The sequence below is a fragment of the Atractosteus spatula genome, chromosome 2, assembly GCF_055471065.1.
Source record: "Atractosteus spatula isolate fAtrSpa1 chromosome 2, fAtrSpa1.hap1, whole genome shotgun sequence".
NCBI lineage: Eukaryota > Metazoa > Chordata > Actinopteri > Semionotiformes > Lepisosteidae > Atractosteus > Atractosteus spatula.
The window spans coordinates 53,028,931-53,043,532 of record NC_142707.1 but is presented as its reverse complement, the minus strand read 5'-3'; the positions used below and the strand labels follow the sequence as shown (position 1 = coordinate 53,043,532).

The following is a 14,602-nucleotide window of genomic DNA, read 5'->3' as shown; positions in this document are numbered from 1 at the left end:
CGTTTCTTTACTTCAATATTTTCTTCAATGCAAAATAATAATTCAGTCGATAGACGATTCAGTCTGTAGAACCACTTTTGAGCTCCTCAATGATTAACAGAAAATGTATGAAAACGCTCAATTTAAACAGCCTTCTGAAGCGTGACCAGTCTGTATGTTGAATGGGAAATTGTAGTTATTGAAATCATTAACATTAAAATCAGAATCCCTGCAAGTTTATATACTGTATATTATCCTATAACCATTGATTTTCCTAGAAAACACATTAGAAATGCAGTGTAAATGCAAATGATAAATGTTTAAAAAGACTTTATTCTTATAAATTAAAAAAAAAACACTGAAATGTAAGCATCGTTTCCCTAGTACGCGTAGAGCTGATACTTGATTTTTAATTACTTCTGTCTTGGATTGGCTGGACACCTTACACGTGTTCGGGTCCGTGGTCTTTAAATGTGTCCTCTGGTTCCCACTCATTAGAAATCTTTCAGACAGTTGTGAAGAAGGCGCAAGAAGTTGTAAGAGGAGTGAGAAGAGGGGAGCCCGAACAATGAAACCTTTCTTCCGCGGGCTTGTCTGCTGCATCTCGGTGCTGGCGTTTCAGGTGCACGGGACCAATTACGGGTTTTACGGGTACGAACCGCAGAGGATTTCACCCTTGAGGTTTGCGGACAGACCTGGTTTTAGAAAACCTTTTCCCCACAACATCCAGGGAGCTCAGAATACAGTCAATATCGCAGGTAGGTTGATGATCTGCGTTTCGCGGCGACTTGTAGAGTTCTTTAACAGCCTTTTAATTTACCCATATTCTGAGTAAGAATCTTCTATGGTAAATTTCAGGAAACACTTTACTGTATTTTATAAACACATTTTTATAGCGCATTTGACAGCAGTTATTCTCACCCACCACTTCAAACTTTAGGAGTTAAACTAATCTGTAGACATTTTTCTATACACGTAGAAGCACAGATGGCCAGTATAACTAACATAAACCTAATGTACATACATTTAATACATTTATCTGTCCAAAATAAAGCAAAACGAGGATTAAACTATTGTATTCATTTCGATACCAGTGTCCCATTTGTTTGAGTTCAAAGTAAAACGCCAAAGGATTTTTTTAAGACCACCCGTTGCCCGTCTCTTTTGAAACCCATCAATTCACCATTCCACTTTTATTCCGTTTAGAAAATGCTGGGTTAAATCTAAACGCGTTCACAGCGCAAATCCGACACACACACCCCTGATTTACTTGGCTCCATTTAGTTACACAGTGTTGAAACGTATTATGCTCCCAGGTGTGGGTTTACGGTTTGTTTTATCAATAATTTTGAGCCCTTAGGAGGATGACCTAAAGGCTTCTATGAAATTCGGCTTTGTTCTAAAAATCTAGTTATTTTTGTAGGAGATGCTTAATCTCCTTTAAGCTTCCATCTGGATCATTTTAAACCAAACTAAACACTTACCTGAAGAAGGCTTCACAGCCGAAACGTTGTTTTCTTTATTTTCAGCATGGAATAAACACGTTACCTGTTCGTTTGCAGCCTACGCAAGCTGACGCAGCTACCTACTTGAACTACTAAATTATTGGCCTATTTGAAGTTTAAATCGTGATCGGAAAGTGCCGCCCTGCATTGCAGCCAAAGACGCTGTCCAACAAAGCAAACTGATTTTCTTTGACACGCTTACACAATTCACCTTTGCGAAGTACACTTGTCTTTTTGCAGCCCTCCACGTTTCCCTGTCAAGAAAAGCGCCCATGGTCTCACGGAGCGTACTCGCTGTGGGAGTGTGATAACTCGTATTGTAACGCTTGCAATTGTTGACAATGCGGCTACCATGTGCTTGGTCTGAAGCACCTCCACTAGTTTAAATATACCTAGGTGTAACCCCCAAACAAATTTCACCAGGAGCATGGGATGGCAACTGCTTCATGATACTCTGGAAGCATTGCATCACTGTCATAAAAACATTACTACAGGACGTTGCCTGGTGAGTCATGGGTTGGGAAATTTAAGGAGAATTGGTGTTGGTGGACCAGCCCCTCTGCCAGGATTTCCTATGCAATGCTCCGGTTAAAGTGACCCTGCACACTGTGCTGTAGGGGCTGCTGTCCTTCAGAGTAACATTAAATTGAGATCCTGACTGTTTGGTCATAAAGGATCCCATGTCTGTTTGTAAGAATAGGTGTTTTAACTTTTGAGTCCTGGCAAAATTAAGACCTAAGTTTGTGCAATCTGGCCTTTTGGAAACTCACTTCCTTGAGCTGAGAAAGCAATTTCTCACTGTCTATTTGATCTGCTGCTAGTGCATTATGGTAGCCAAATGTCTATCTACAGTACCTGCTGTGTGCAGTGAGCTTCTTTTTTTTACATGTTGTGAGCTCAAAAATTCCTGTACACTCTACAATCTGATATTTGGCCTTGTCCATCAGTTTAACAAAGTGGACCTACAGTATAAAATTTTCCTCAAATATGGAACATTCTCAGATTAGAACATGGAATTCACCAGAGTCTTTCAACAGTCAACCACATTTTCATTTGTTTTGTGTTCATGGGAAGGGTGAACAATTCCTGAAAGAAAAGTCTGCATTACCAAATAAAGCAAGTGTTGAATTTGAATATCTAAAAATGTGGTTGCATGAGAATTTATAGAAATGAAATGGGGAAATAAGGGCTTCCCAATTACTAATTGTGATTAAATTTAAGTGTTACTTGCTGTTTACTTGGCTCTTCTTGTTGCATAGAAGAAATATGTAGTTTTCAAAGAACAAATATTTACTTCCAGTTTGGCCTCAAATCTTGGTTACAAATATGGTGAGCTCCAAAGTTGTTGCTAATCTAGAGATTGACAAAGGTGCAGGTGTTCTTCTAATTTTTACTTGCTATATTTAAACAAAGGAAATATTTTTATATTGCTTTGCACTCTTCTTCGTACATAAACATTTCTTGTATTCTGAGTTAAACAAGCTAGGATAGGGTCAATTTCCAAAGAATGCAACACCCAGCCTTGATTCATTGTCTTCTAAATGTACTGTATTGAATTCAAAAGGGATGCAAGGAGGTAACTGTTTAGAAACTTGTTTAGCTAAGCAATTTGACAGGAAAATAAAACATTCAACATTTTCACCCTGGGTTAAAGCATCTAATAAAATTAAAGGTGTATATAGATACTGTAGTACTAAAGCTGCACTTGACTAGTGATAAACTGATATACTGTACAAAACAGGACATGTACAACATAAAAAAATTATGCTTAAGACAAATGTATCACGGTTTTCACAAAGTTAAGTGTATGTGGGCCACAGGATAAATCAGTCCCATACTGTGTATATGGAGAAAAGGGTTTCAGGTTTAAATGCTTTGACATTACCCGTGTTAATGCAGCAAAGCTCATTTATGCTTCTACTAATAAGGGAACAATTTCTCAAATGATCATTCCCATTCAGGTATCAGCCTACTAACCAATACTCTGCTTCTCCCCTCTGGTGGCCCAAGTACATGGCAGTAATTACAGGTTTCATGGCTATTGCTATCACCTGCCACCGAGGATAGCGCCACCGGTCACTTACCCCAGGCCCACCGCCCGACCAGAGCAGCCGGTCAGTACCCACAATGGCCACAGCTCCATCCGTGCTGACACAGGTAGAACACTCCCAAACAAAGCGCTTTATGAACCGCATGGGCTTTGCTTGCATGAGCCGCTGGCGTCCGGAGCCTCGGTCTACCCCCTGTGTTTTCACACCCTCTTTTCACTGCTGCTTTGTTTTCTGTACAAGTGGAAAAAGCAGAATAGGGTTAATACTAATCCCAGGCATCTGTGGAAAGGACTGAACTGCTAAATAAAGTCTGGAATATTTTTTTTTTCCTTCTACTGAATGAAGACTTTCCCTTCCTCACTTTTTAATTTTCCTTTTCCTAACTTGGCATTCGTCTGAACATTGCCATTTTTTCACAATTTATTACTGAAAGTCATATTAACAGTGTTATGATTTTAAGAATATTGTGATACATCCTTCCTCACTTTGAATGTGTGAAATGACAGTCCTTCTGCATAAGTTAAATCAAAGTAACAAATCTTGTTATAAACCTTTTTTTTCCAGCCTTGCCTCAATCTTTATTTTCTTGATTGATATACCAAATTTTGAACTGTGTAACACTACAGGTTTGCAAAATTATACTGCAATTTAACTTGTTTTTAAATTCAAGCTGAACACAAATGAAACCTAATTAATAACCGTTTCTAAAATGAAACGGTTCAGCCACGATATCAACATGGTACAAGGAAATGTGAGAAGCAGTCATATACAAGTATGGACATTCATCCTGACATGAAAGACCTGGTACCTAAACAAACTGTAAGTCCAAAAATAATATACAAACGGGAATAGATGAGTAGAAAAGAATTAAAATTTTGCCACTGAGGGAAAACCTGATTTTTCTCCCAAGGTGGAGAAAGTACATCAGGTGTGTGTGTGTGTGTGTGTGTCCCCGGATATTTTCAATGGAGCTGCTATCATCTTTCAAAATGGAGAGAGAGTCAAAAACCATGTGCGTTTGTGTGCCCTGAAGTGTTACAGTGTTCTGTATGCAAACTGCATGGTGTCTCTAATGTAGCCACAACCTCTCCCTTCAGTCCCTTTGTGTCTTCTCCGTTTTCCCCCGTGCCCACAGTTCATGGTGTGTGAAGATTACTAGCCCCATGTGTTTGCTATATCTGATGCATTCGGAGATTTCAAACAATTGGTGCCCATTCTTAAAGTTAAAGGGACTGATAATCATCAGCAAGACTGTTGAAGACTCCAGGAAAAAACAAAGGTGTGGCCAGAAAACCTGCTAGGCATCATAGAGGGTGACCATATAGTCCGTGTTCACCAGATCATTGTGAAACAGGACAGGATTTAAGATGCCATTAAGTTGAAAGACCTCTGTATGCTCAGCATTATGCCTACTGTATGTGGAGGTGAAAACTGGTGCTCAATGCCCATGCGCAGGAAATGAGCAGGTGTTCACTATAAAAGCTAACTTGAAATGATTCTTCTAAACAGGTCCGTAACATTGTTCAGCTGTTTACCTGAGGAAATTGAAGTAATATTGAATTCTCCCATGACAAGAGACCTGGCCTCCTGATATAGTGGAGTTCACTGTTGGGAAGTGGTGCTGTATAAGCCCTGACGCTAGAGGTGTCTGTGAACTGCCAAGTTAAATCCCAGCAAGAGCAGAACTACACGTCTGACAAGCTTTGGAACGACAAGGCACAAGAGTGGATAGGCAATGTCATTGTAATGCCATCCATTTGTTTAATACTGTGACTCTGGAACATACAGTAAGAGGCCAGGCTGTCACGTAAGGTGATGTTCACGGTGGTAGCGCTGGTCAAAAGCCTGAAAATCTGCACCTGTTTTTCAATCCGTAGAATGGGGTAATGCATATTTTAAAGTGAGAAGTGTTCTTTTCTTGATCTACTAATACAATAATGCACTATAATGACGGGTTGATTAATAACCCACGTGCATCATTACCTATCGACTGATTTTCAAAGTATTGCAAAGTACATACATGATGCATCTTGAGTTTGAAAGAAGGGCAATGTTACAGCTTTTGAATTGACTGTGTAAAGGGAGAAAGAGCATGTTGACTATTATATAGATGTAATAAATGCCCTTTTTTATTGATCAGTAACTCATCACAGTACATTTTTCTTAAGTAGCAATTTACTGACGAGTTAATGAATACGTTTCAGTTCATTTACTTGTGTAAAACAAGAGCTACAGCTGATGCAAGTAAAACGGGACACCAAGACACTGCGATGCTGGTATAATGTGGTATAAGCCCTGCTCAGATTGATAGTTGCCTTTCAAGTGCCATTTTCTTCATCTCATTTCCCTTTAAATTTCAGACATGATCATTTGTCAGATTTGAGACAGGAGTAGAGGTGGACCTGCAGTCTTATGTATTCTTTAAGTATTATTAACCTGTGTTATGCATATTGTTATATTAGCACATACTTCAGTAAACGTAAAACATGTCCTAGTTTATAATACAAGAATGAAATGATAAACTAGTTTTCAGAGTTGTAGAAATTTAAGCAAATCAAATAGCCAAAGACTAAATTCCAGACTTTCTGAAACAGTTGATGCTATCATCTTTGTCTAGATACTTCCCACCTTCTTGAAGGTGTCCATCTTCATCTTATGTGCATATCGTTATTAACAAATTAAACATTAAGGGGGAAAAAGGGTTTTACTAAACTCTTCCAGCCTCTTTCTACTTTTAGGAACAATGTTTTTCAAGGCAGCACAGTGTATTTTAACACTGTTAAACTGGATTTAGCAGGCTGTCCACAGGAGTATCAGGTAAAATGAAACCCTGAGGTCTGAATGCCAGCAAATGAAAACAAAAGGAAAATTCATGGAGCAATTAGTGAGTTCTTGGAACTATTTGCTAATTGAAAAGGTCCCTTTAAAAGCTGCAGCTCTGGGATTAGACACACTGAGCAGCTTTCCGAACCACACAGTGTGACTTTCTCTGTGAGAGTTGGTCATCATTATTAATAATTAAGCAGAGACCTCAAAAGAGAATTGCACAGATTTTTTTTTTTTTTAGGAAATTAACCAGGGGAAAAAATAAAAGGTACAGTAAATGCACATAAGCTGTTCTTTTTTTGTGTGTTATGTGAACACCAGGGACACAGTGCAAAAGCCGGCCTTTGGACCTGGTCTTCATAATAGACAGCTCCCGTAGTGTGCGCCCAGGGGAATTCGAGAAGGTCAAGATATTTTTGTCGGACATGGTCGACACGTTGGACATTGGCCAGGACGCCACCAGAGTGGCCGTCGTCAACTACGCCAGCACCGTGAACATCGAGTTCCTCCTCAAGACCCACTTCAACAAGGTGGACATGAAGCAGGCGGTGTCACGCATTGAGCCCCTGTCCACGGGCACCATGTCGGGCCTGGCTATCAAGATGGCCATGACCCAGGTGTTCACGGAGCCCGCGGGAGCTAGGATGCGTTCCCAGAACATCCCCAAGGTCGCCATCATCGTGACGGATGGGCGGCCCCAGGACAAGGTGGAGGAGGTGTCGGCCCAGGCCAGGGGCGCCGGGATCGAGATCTATGCTGTTGGGGTGGACAGGGCCGACATGCAGTCCCTCCAGCAGATGGCAAGCGCTCCCCTGGATGACCATGTTTTCTACGTGGAGACATATGGTGTGATAGAAAAACTCACATCGAAATTCCGGGAGACCCTGTGTGGTAAGACTACTGCAACTGCTTCTATCAGAACTACTTCATTAGTTTACTGTGATTATACCAGAGGAACAATTATTACTGGTCGGCATGGTTAGCATTCCTACCTTGCAGCACTGGGGCCTGGGTCCAGCTCCTGGGGTGCCATCTTTGTGGAGTTTGTTCTTCTCCCGTTTGTGTGGGTTTCCCCTCACAGTTCAAACGCATACTGGTAGGTTAATTGGCATCTGGGAAAATTAGCCCTAGGTGAGAGTGTCTGTGTGTGCCCTGTGATGGACTGGCGTTCTGTCCAGAGTGTATCCTGCCGTGCACCCATTGCTTGCCAGGATAGGCTCTGGCTCCCCTGCAACAGCGTATTGGACAAAGCAGTTAGAAAATGGATAGGATATTATTTATTATTATTGAAAAGGTTCAAATGAGTACACCTTTAAGATGGAACTGGTAAAATAGATACTACCTGTATTCTATTGCTATTCTTGGCCATCCTGGGCATAACACTGCTCGTAATGAAATATTTTTGTTTTTAGAGGACATATTGTGTCATTTTAACTTAAACAGATGTACAATACAAAGAATTTAAATGAAACAGTTTTGGAGGCAGCTTTCTCATGTCTGATACAATATGATGCTGTTGTGTTTTTTTTACATTCATAAAAATGTGGGGTTTTAAATGTAATTTTCAATGCATCTGATTTCTTTCACAGAATCCAATGTTACTTGCAGTACCAACACATACAGTACACATGTCTGCATGATGAGTTTATTAGCAATGGAAAATGTTATTTATTATTTCACACTAGAATATTACCCTTAATTATTTCATTCATTTTTCATCTCTCACCAATACTTCTGTATAAAAAAAAAATTGCTGGCAAAAAAGCCTTATTTATAATACTGTTTATTAACATGAATAGTGTATTACAATTACCCAGAGGTTTTATTTTTTATGGTAATGTGGCATAGCGGAGACAATAAATATGCATGCTTTCTGAATTTTCTCATTGAGAGTACTCTCAAAAAATAAACTATGATGCTGACTGACATATCTATAGTAGAAGCTATTTCCATGCCAAAATACCCCCTAACATGATACATTTATTTCCTTGTTGGTTTATAGATTTTGTTCCAAACATAAAAGTAAAATGTAAGGTCAGATTTATTATGCACATTCCCTTATCAAATAACTAAGAGCAGTGGTAACAGGACTCTGCATTTCATTGATCAATCATTTTAATACATGGATATACAGTATCTAAATGGGATTAGATTCTTAATTGACTGAGAAACATCTTCAGTCAATTAAAAATCAAGTTAAGCATATGAAATTAATTTAGCTTGCTTCAAAACGCTTTGCATTAACACATCAGTTGGGGGGGAAAAAAAACTTTCTAAAAATGCTCGTTACAGGTGTGGACCCATGTACCCTTGGAAACCATGGCTGTGAACATATATGTGTGACCACTGCAACGTCCTATTACTGCAAGTGTCATGATGGGTTCCTCTTGAAGGAGGACAAGAAGACTTGTGCAAGTAAGAGCTCACCTGGGAGAGGAGGGCCGAACTACAGGGAAGGGGAAATTAGGGGAAAGAAAACATGATTTAATGATAAAAATCAGAAAAATACAAATAGTCAGAACCTAAATATGTGAAGCAGGTTTTTCAGGAGAGTTTTATCAAAAAAGCATAGTCCTCTTACTATGCAATCCCATATAATTGATGCTCAAATCTGAGAAAGCTATTCAAGAACGTATTTTCACTTCATCTGTTTTTGAATGGCTTTTGAGGAAGGAATTAATGTATTTTGTATGTTGGGGAACCTCAGGAATATTATACAGATTGTATCATTACAATCCTGAGAATAGATGCCTTTAGGAAAGAATTGAATAAGGGTGTAAGAATCCATAAATATATAGAGCAGGTACTGTACATACAAATATAGTTTTAACTTGAAGGAATAGAAATTCTATAGGTGTTTAAAATATAATTATACATTCTGTATTGGGGGTGATTTTTCTTCCAACCTAGTATAATCCCTGGAACCAGATGGGCAATGAGATTCCTAAAGAAAAAAAGTAAATTGTGATTTGCTTCTTGCAGGAGCCTCCCAGACATTCACTCTGTTTGATTTTCACAGAGTCTGCTCTTTTACTCAGACTGTTCAGAGACTTTACTCATTTGCTCAGATCTTTTACTCGGCCTTCCTGTACGACTTGACCTCCTTTTGGTAGAATACAGTATTAAGGAAATATTTAACTTACAGTTTAACTATGGACATTATTTTACACTTAAATTATTTTATTGTTTAATTATTAAATCTATTTTAAAGATTAACCCCAAATTATATCAAAGACGATCCTGTGTTACCAATGCTGTGTACACATATGGGTTAGCAGACACATGCTTAAGTATTTCACATTGAGTTCCGACTGTTACATAAAAGGGAGAATTCATGATTGAGTTTTATTTCACAGGCAATCTTAAACTGTTCCTTAATGAGTTTAAACTCAACATGCTGTTCTGTGCTAGGTTTTCTACTGGACCCTCTGAGACAGGATGGGCAAATTAATTTGAATAAGCAGAATAACTTCCCGTCTTGGTCTAGGAAGGAAAACTATCCTTTCTTTGTGAATCAAAGCTTTCACTGATTTGATGGTCTAAATAGTTGATCAGCATCATTGACATTTTCCAGGAACAGTGGCTTGCAATGGCTTCCTCCTGGTGCTCTGATTTCCTCCCACAGTGCAAAGACATAGTGCTAGGTTAAATGGCTTCTGGGAAATTTGTCCCTGGTGTGTATCTGTCTGCCCTGTGATAAACTGGCATCCCATCCTGGGTGTGTCTTTCCTTTGAGCTTATTGATTTCTGTGATAACTTTTAGCATCTACTATGACCCTGTACTAGATAAAGCAGTTAGAAAATGAATGAATGGCTGGATCATTGCTTCCTACAGTATGTGTAATGTGTGTCACTGAAACCACAGTAAGGGAGAAAAGTGGAGTTTCTGTTGGGTTGCTTGATGTTGCACTCCAGCTGCAGTCATTACTGAATAAACTGGGAAGTTGTGGGCTTTTCAACTATTGCAGGTATGACAGCATGGAATCACCTTTTTCCTATGTCACAAAAGTAACATTTTTACTTAGTAACCCTGTGCCTAAATTTCAAGACCTTCATACTGAGCCTTTCTTACCCTCTGGAGAAGCGAACCATTAATAGTAACAGTGTTCTCTGTGTGAAGCCCTTCAGGAACAAGATAAGTCCATGACAACACAATGAAAAAGCATCTTCAATCTGAGTGGAGTATGTGAATTCCTCTAGGTGGAGAATGCTCTAGGTTGTGATAAGGACCATCTGAGTCACATTTTGTGTTCCTCCATAAGGAGTGGAAAAATACAGCATTGTGGATTCCCAGAGTAGTGTAGAACTGAAAAGAAAATGTAGGATCCCATTTGTGAGAGCATGGATGGCCTTTAAGAAGGCTTCATCTCATTGCATACCTATTCTGAAGACATCTTAAATAACTCCACCTGTCTGAACTGGCCTTGATCAGCATCTTTTGTAAGAAAAAAAAAGTTTAACTTCAGTTTAACAAAGCCATCAATGAATGGTGTGATTGCCAAAAAAATGCCATTTATCATAAGAAATTCAAATGTGAATCAAAATGCCTGTAATAGAGTAATTGCATCCTATAAAGCTCATCATTTACGATGGAGATTTTATGGAACACCAAAGAAAGCAGGATACAGCATAAACATAAAATGGAAATGTTGGAAAGCTTTAATATTTTGCATTATGGAACACCGATTCAGGCAATGTTTCTTGATTGTTACATCAAAGAGGTTCTGTACCAGAGCCTGCAAATCCATTGAGAGAGTTGTCAATGCATCCAGTTGTGCTTGACACTTAGCTGATCCTGGGAAATTTTAGCTCATGTACTGTAGCAGCTGGTTAACTGCATTGTGGACTCTCCTCACTCTGGCACAATACTCCACCACAATCAACATGGAGACCACCATGGGACATTAATAGAGTTAAAAAGCCATCAACAATGCAGTCAGCTGAGTACAGTGCATGGGCAAATGCTCTGTGAGAGGGCTCACTCTTCAGCATGTTTCAGAGAAGAGTTTCACCATGATGTAAGGAGGAAGAGAATATTCCAGAAACCCGGGATCACATCTGTGACTACACCAAGAAAGTCAAAGAGCAAGGTAATGGTTCTCAAATAATCAAGTGTTTTCCAAAAAACAAAAATCTTATATTTGGAGTTCCAGTGGCTCAGTCTGTTGATGTCTTCTAGTAATGTTTTTTTTTTATTTCAAACTTAAGCAAGTCTTGGATTTAAATAATGGTGTTAAGATTACAGAGACAATTCTTAATTTCTGTTTTCATAATAGTATAATAAAATCTTTGAGGACCAGTTTTCTTGCAATAATTTCATTTGAAAGTACATATCGCAATGAAAGTAGTGGGTTTTGAGATGTATTTTTTTCTGTTGCAGAAAAAACACTGCGAGGAGAACTATCATCCTGTGTCACTTATTCACAGACACTCTGAATCCCACAAGTAAACTTAACTTCTCAAAGTCTGACCTCCTTTACTTCCATAATGTCTCATTTCCCTCTGTGAACATCTCCATTTCTTTTATCTCAGCCAACAACCTATTCTGGCCACATACCAGTCCCTTCTTCACCAACATGAGCAAAATCCACCCTTCCTCAGCCCCTCTCATCCTCTCTGTTCTGTCGCTTCCATCAGGCATCCTGGGGCCTCTCTCCAGGGCCTCTCCTTTCTCCACCTTCCACGGTGGATTGAACGACTCTCAGAAAACAGGACTCAGCTCAAGACTCCTCTGTTTAGACACCTGTGATCTCTCGGCTCTCCACGACATCCTTCAACTCTTATTGATGTATTTTTACCTTGTTGTACCTTCGCCATTGTTATTTAAGTATGAATAATGTCAGTTTTCTTTATTTTATACTCTGCAATCCTGAACGTAGTCTTAAGTATGAAGATGGTGATGTCTAAAGGTTTTCCTAAGGGTTAATTGCACATGATGAGTATAGTTCAGACCTTAATATGCTAATTAAGGCCTTCTTACTCTATGAAATACCAAGCTCCACACTTCTTGTCTCCAGCACCTTATCCATAAAACTCATATTCCAGATTCAATTACAGGTTCTTTAAATGCTGATATTTAAAAAATTTGCATAAAGGCCACTCTTGTCACTATAGATTTAACACCATAGTGCAAAGCAATAGAGGGAGAGTTCTGCCACTGTGAGCGGGAGGGATACGGCTGGATAGCTGTGATTCTTTGGTGCAGAACTTCACTGACCTTAAAAATAAAGACTGGAAATGGAAAAACATTTGTTTTGTGGTCTTGCTTTGCTGATGTGATGGCATGAAGCACAAGAAGATATAAACACACAAGGATATACATTTGACTGCCTTACTGGAGCCCTTGTTCAATTCTGTACCTGGGGTGCTATCTGTGTGCAGTTTGTATGTTTTCCCCATGTTTGTTTGGGTTTCCTCCCACAGTCTAGACATGCTGGTACAGTCGGTTAATTGACTTTTGGGAAAATTGGTCCTGGTTCCGGCTCCCCATGACCCTAAATTGGATGAAGCAGAAAATGGATTGATAGATAATATATGAATACTTATACTATATGCAATGTACTCCAGTGAAATCTTTTTGTTGTATTATGCTTTTGAATGGTAAATCATAATGCCTATTAACCTTCTGGAAATACATAGAACTTATACAAGCTACAATCAAATGATGACCTTTATTCACCCTCATATAGTTCAGACAAATTAAGCTGATCACAACACTGTTTTCATTGCAATTTCATTTGCTTTTCTCTTTGCACTCAAGTTTATTTCTGCCATTGTTCTGTAATGTTTTAATGAGCCGAGTTAATGACACCATCCATGGACAGCAGTGCACTTGCAGCACTAATTGAGTTTCACATTACCAGATCAATGGAGAATGTTGGGAGGGGAGGGTAGTCAACTCTCTTTCAAAGTCTCTGCAACGTTAATGAGAATGTTTTGCCATTTCAGAGGAAGTAAAGGCAGCGGTGACAGCTGACCCATGCAAATGTGAGGCTCAGCTTGCATTCCAGAGCGCAGTGCAATCTTCCATTCAGACTCTGACCAGCAGATATATCCTTTGGTTTCTGTACTATGATGATCCAGGTAAAGAATCGGGTTTATATACTGTATTTAAATAACATCCTTTTTAAGTGTCGGCTCTGCACACACGGTAAGTTTCTTTTTGGTAGATCTTTAATGCAACAATGTTGTAACATCTCATTACCAATCTGGTGGAGTGATATCAAAGATAGATTAAGAAAGGTCAGAGAAAGGCATGTATTTCATACAGTATGTAGCAGCTCCTTAGATATCAACTGTATTATAACTATTTTGAGAATTGACAGTTTAATATCACTGTATCATAGGGCGGTGGATAAACATGCTGTTCTCAATACTCAATAAAATCTGCTACCAGTACAAAAAAAAAGAATTTAAGTTTTGCATGTAATTTCAATCAACTTTAAAAAATATAAAGCCAGCATTTAAAAACAGCCTGCCTGAAAAGAATGCATGTTTTAAAACTTGTTATATGAAACTTCCTTGACTGCTTTATACTAGATGAAGTCACAAAAAAGATGCAGCAATTTGAATACAAGCTGCGTGGCTACTAGGCTGTGAAGAGGAGTTACGTTTTTGAGGCTCTCCTGAGATCTCTGGGGAGATCGCTGACTCAACTCACCCCGTCTGCACCGTCAAGTTTAACCACCTCATATTTTAGTGGTCAGCCTATTGCTGTGTTGTGTTATGTTCTGTTAACTTTGTGAACGTGTTACAGTAAAGTATGTGCTACTCACTAAAATGTTTTTTTATAGTGTCATCCAATTTTATCAACTGAAATATTATTTTAATGTCTTCCATTGCATAGTGTCACAGTCTAGCCCCATGTTGATTCTCTGTGTACACTCAAGGTGTACAGAAGTCCCATCCCCTCAATTACACAGTTGTACCTGACATTTACTGACGGGTCTACTTTTTTTCAAGTCAGTGCATCACTAACAGGTACATTTCACCACCTGGATTTATGACACTGTAGTTTTTATTCATTTGTACAAAAGGATTAAAGTACCAGTGCTGTAATCTCCAAGTGGACTAGTCTTTATTTAAAATGAGTGTCAGCGGTGTACTTTTAAATAAAATGTATTCTGTTTTGGATATCAGTAAAATGTACAGTATATGGGACAATAAATGATTATAAGTAGAAAAAGTCATTTTGTATACTTTTATAGATTAAGAACAAAATTAATTAAACAAAATTCAGTC

General features: G+C 38.8%; 1 protein-coding gene across 1 annotated transcript; it reads left to right on the top strand.

Moving 5' to 3' along the window:
- The first annotated feature begins 547 nt into the window (after nt 1-547).
- LOC148839865 (matrilin-3-like) lies at nt 548-13,953 on the top strand. The gene is made up of 6 exons (XM_088906493.1): nt 548-737; nt 3,495-3,641; nt 6,683-7,252; nt 8,654-8,776; nt 13,310-13,411; nt 13,898-13,953. Exons 1-6 carry the CDS (start codon nt 548-550, stop codon nt 13,951-13,953), a joined length of 1,188 nt encoding a protein of 395 aa, XP_088762619.1.
- The last annotated feature ends 649 nt before the right edge of the window (nt 13,954-14,602 follow it).

Bases quoted from the DNA above. Each gene is read 5' to 3' on its own strand.
- LOC148839865 (XM_088906493.1), top strand. From the start codon at position 548: ATGAAACCTTTCTTCCGCGGGCTTGTCTGCTGCATCTCGGTGCTGGCG. The intron at 3,642-6,682 runs GTAGAACACTCC...TGTGAACACCAG, and splicing joins CTCCATCCGTGCTGACACAG to GGACACAGTGCAAAAGCCGG. The intron at 13,412-13,897 runs ATATCCTTTGGT...ACTGCTTTATAC, and splicing joins TCAGACTCTGACCAGCAGAT to TAGATGAAGTCACAAAAAAG.